The following is a 4,470-nucleotide window of genomic DNA, read 5'->3' on the forward strand; positions in this document are numbered from 1 at the left end:
ATATACATTGTATGACCTTTGGTCAAAGGGGAAAGCAATGAAGACGTAACGTAATCTGGTAAAAGTCTAGTTGAGGTCTCCATTCTTAGAGTAAGTTACAGACTTCAACATAAGTTAAGGACCGTTTGCAAATTTGGCTAAAATTCCCCGAAGATTTCAGTTCTGCACGTTGTGGTTTTGCCCCTTTAAGAAGCTTTGCAGTACGCATTGTTGACCCATTAACACTTTCAGAGCAAAAAAACAACAACTTGGAAACATTCCTTGCTGTCTTTTTGGGGAATATTTTAAAAAAAAAAACAGGGGCTATCTGTCAAGGTGGTCCTAAACTTATGTTGAAGTCTGTATAAACGCCTTTCGTGCGTGAGACCATGGCTACCTCGATATTGGCCAAACAGTGAGTAGCGACCCCCGAGAAATGTAGTGTGGGTAGGTCATGTGAGACACGGGTCTGTAATGTTCACTGTAGTTCGTAACACGGCTTGGTTTTACTTGGCTAGCCAAGGTAAAGGTCCTTTTGAGGCCTCCCTTCTTTTCCCTATCCGTACGCCCTGGGGCCATTTTGCACACCCGGGGTTGTATTCTTCACATTTGAGAATACTTCTAGTGCGAAGATCTCTTTGAAATTTTCAGTATTTCTTTAAAAAATCATTTTGACAGACTGCAATGCAAATCGTACGGATCGGATCAATGGGTAAGTTTCCTCTTTGGAAAGTGGTCCCACGGAGTTCCCCATGTCGTATGGATACGATAGCAAAACACGACGTACGGATAGGGTTAAAATATAAGTTAAAATCGTAATTCGCGCATAATCTCTCCTTCTTTTACCTTTTGAAATTTCCCTCTCGTCAAAGGAGACAGGTACAGAATCGATGCGCTGGAAGCCCCGGAGCTTGCTCCAAAGACTGTGATGTCGTCAGGGTTCCCACCAAAGGGACCGATGTTATCCTGGGGGAAAACGCAATAATGACTGACTGATTGATTGCAAATGAGTAATGTTTATATTAACCACAAGTTAGATTCTTCAGGAGGTGGGCTGGTTTGACCCTGCCTGCTAAGGTATCATCATCATCATTATCATCATCATCATCATCATCATCATCATCATCATCATCATCATCATCATCATCTGCAACAGAAACACGACCACCACTGATGCCACCAACGTCATCACTATCATCATCAGCAGCATCAGGAACATCAGCAGCAGCAGCAGCTTCAACAGAATCACCAATATCGCCACTAACGTCGTCGTCGTTGTCGTCATCAACAACATCACCATCACCACTACCACTGCCACCATCATCAACATCGTTGTCCTGAAGTTATATGTGGTAGTATTTTATAATACATGCACATCTGTGTCTGTATTGACAGTGTTTTCCCCTCTCTGTCGGCATTATATTCTGGCCAGGGTATAAGGAGACCCACCTCCAAAGTGGTTGGTAGTGCATCTTACAGCACAGATTGACAGTACATGTTCTACGCCCTCTTCGACAAAACTGAGATCACCTAGGAACTTAGGAGGGGGGGGGGAGGGCAGGATACCTCGACTTAATCTTCGACCCTACCATTTAGGGCCAACAGAAAGTGGGTGAATGAGACACAGCTTCCAACATGCAGACTGAGATGATACCCACTGCAATAAATTCCCCGCAAGGGAATCGAACCCACGTCTTCTGTGTGAAAAGGTCGGGAGTTAAACCATCACACCACGGATACCGGTCTGATAAAGCAAGTTATCTTAAACAAAGAAAAATCTTTCTATGCTCTACCTTGATCCAGTCCAGGGCGAGTGCGATGTCTAGTAGTCCAAAGTTTCCGGGAATGACGTCATCACCAGAAGACAGAAATCCAAAAATGTCAAGCCTGTCAAAGTGAAATTGAGTCCATATTGCTCGTTTGTTTTAGAGCTTGAGAAAAGAGAAGCACATCAGCGCACTAACGTGATCATTTAATGTAGGTAAACGTAAATAATCTTCTTAGGCGTCGTTTTTGGCCTGATTTGTAATGTTCTTTTGTTTGGGTTGCATCGATTCTTTGTTCTTTTGTTTAATTTGTAACGTTTCTTTATTCGTTTGTTTGGTGTGTCACGTTTCTTTGTTCGTTTGTTTGGTGTGTCACGTTTCTTTGTTCGGTTGTTTGGTGTGTCACGTTCCTTTGTTCGTTTGTTTGGTGTGTCACGTTTCTTCGTTCGTTTGTTAGATTTGTTTTTCATATTAATATTTTGTTTGCTGTTATTGTTGTTTGATGTTGTTTTCATGGGGTTGGGGCGTGGCGGGGTGGGAAGGGTGGGGGTTGGGTGGCAACGTTTTCATTGGGTTTTAATATAATCGGGAGTATTTCGTGTTTTATAGGCTGCAGATGCACTTACCTGAAACTGACAGACACCACCACCACGTCGTACAGAGCAACGTTGGTGAAGTTATACAGAGCTCCTGTGCCGCCATAGTAGCCTCCTCCGTGTAAGAACATCATCACAGACTTCGGTGTGTTATCGCTTTGATTCGCCGACCTGTAATTATAGTAATTACAAATATTTTACCACTCCATCGAGATAATTTAGGTCATATAGGATGCGGGCTATTTTGATCCTGTCTGTCATGCAAACCCAGGCTGAAAAGGATACAATGGAGATACTTGATGAAAGCCTCCCCACACAGGAATCGAACGCATGTCTTCTGCGAAGTGCCTAACCGCTACACCAGAGGCGCCGGTTATTGGAGCACCTGGCTTGTAGACATTCAAAGGGTTGTTGTGCTGCAGAAATAAAAACAAATTGCTGTTGTTGCTGTCGTGTGTGTGTGGGGGGGATCCTATCCTTCCGAATTGTTTGGAATCCCGAAGAGCGTGCTCTTCGCCAGGGCCAGCGACTCTCTTAGGTAGCGGGTGAGGCAGTCCAACCTTCCTGAATCCTCCCTAAAGAGACGCCACTACCTGACCTCCGTAGCAGGGCATCTCTGCAGCCAGTGCTCCAAATCTTGGGGCTCCTCACTGCACAATGGACAGGTTGGGGCGATTGTTGTTGCTGTTGTTGTTGTTGTCGTTGCTGTTGTTGTTGCTTTCGGTGTTGTTGTTGTTGTTGTTGTTTTCGGTGTTGTTGTTTTCGGTGTTCCCGATACTGATCCTGCTGCTCCTGCTGATTCTGCTCTTGTTATCGTTACTATTGCTGCTGCTGCTGCTGCTGCTGCTGCTGCTGCTATTGTAGTCGTAGTTATAGTTGTTGTTGTTGATGCTGTTGTTGTTGATGCTGGTGCTGTTGTTGTTGTTGTTGTTTCTGTTGAGTGGTAGTTTACATTGAGTCTCGACGAAAACAGCCATACATGGGGCCAACGCCTGTGCTCTCGTGGCTAAAGGCTCCTCATTTTTACATTCTAGTTCGATTCCCGAGTGGAGTAGTTATTTTGTCAAGTATCTTCATGTGTCTTCTGGTGGGATGCTGTTTCCCACCCAGCCTGGATGGGCAATGACAGACAGGGTCGAGATGTCCATCTTCCTAACTAATTTAAATTGTATCTATGTTGACGTAAAAAAAAAAAAAGAAATACACGTAGACCTAGATCAAGTAGCTACGCTTTCATGTGTTTTTTTTATTGGGTTTAGAGTGTTTAGAGTTAACCAGTGAACATGAACATGATGCTGGCTGTTTACAGAAAGAGAAAAGGGAGACACGACTGTTTATTACAGTAAGAGTTTTACAACACTGACAACACAAATAGATCATAATATAGGCACCGAAGATTGACGTGTTGGTATCAAGCAACATAGAGGGAGGAGAGATAAGGGCGATATAGTATGTTTGATTTTTAAAAAAGAAAGGAGCAAACCATACTAGAGCACCCACAAACCACCTACGAGGACAAGACAGACTATGGCGACAGAGGAATAGTTAAGAAAATAATAAGATCTACTTGTGACGCCCTCCAAATGCACACACTGAAATGAATAAGGAAAACGTTACATTGAAAATACGTAGAAGAAGCAAACCATACCATAGACTTTTTATATAACGAAGGATATTTTAGTAAACAATTAATCGATTGGCAGAAAAATATTATAACAGACTGAAAGAAGAAGAAGGATCTACTAGTGATGCCTTCCAACAACCAACAGAAAGAATACAGTGTTAGATATAATATAGACAACTATACAACACTGAATTTGTTTATTGGTTGATGGGTTTTCGTTCTCAGTTAGTCGTCCTGGTAGACTTGGGGTATGTCATTCGAAAACAATAAGGGGGAAAAGTGCATCAGTGACAATTTTCCACTAACTTCACCCTTAAGTCTGTCACGATCAGTTATATAGCTTGCTCTTTTTGTTCACCAAAACACGTCATTTTTATGATTTGATCAACTAGGGCCGTAAAACACACAGCAACATCCATATAGGGAAAGAACGCCAGTGGTCCAAAATGTTCTCGTGAAAACAGGCAGTTGTCCACAATTTTCTTTCTTTGGCTACTGCCGTAAC

The 4,470-nt window shown here is 42.8% G+C and overlaps 1 protein-coding gene across 1 annotated transcript in view; it reads right to left on the minus strand.

Annotated features, from left to right (window-relative positions):
- The window catches only part of LOC101849872 (neuroligin-4, X-linked), a gene marked incomplete in the record, with an annotated part of 17,971 nt that overhangs the window by 5,503 nt on the left and 7,998 nt on the right, over window positions 1-4,470 (minus strand). The window contains 3 exon segments of the mRNA XM_005106357.3: window positions 826-945; window positions 1,773-1,866; window positions 2,372-2,512. Of these exon segments, the coding sequence (XP_005106414.2) occupies window positions 826-945; window positions 1,773-1,866; window positions 2,372-2,512 (355 nt within the window).

The sequence above is a fragment of the Aplysia californica genome, unplaced genomic scaffold (assembly GCF_000002075.1).
Source record: "Aplysia californica isolate F4 #8 unplaced genomic scaffold, AplCal3.0 scaffold00528, whole genome shotgun sequence".
NCBI lineage: Eukaryota > Metazoa > Mollusca > Gastropoda > Aplysiida > Aplysiidae > Aplysia > Aplysia californica.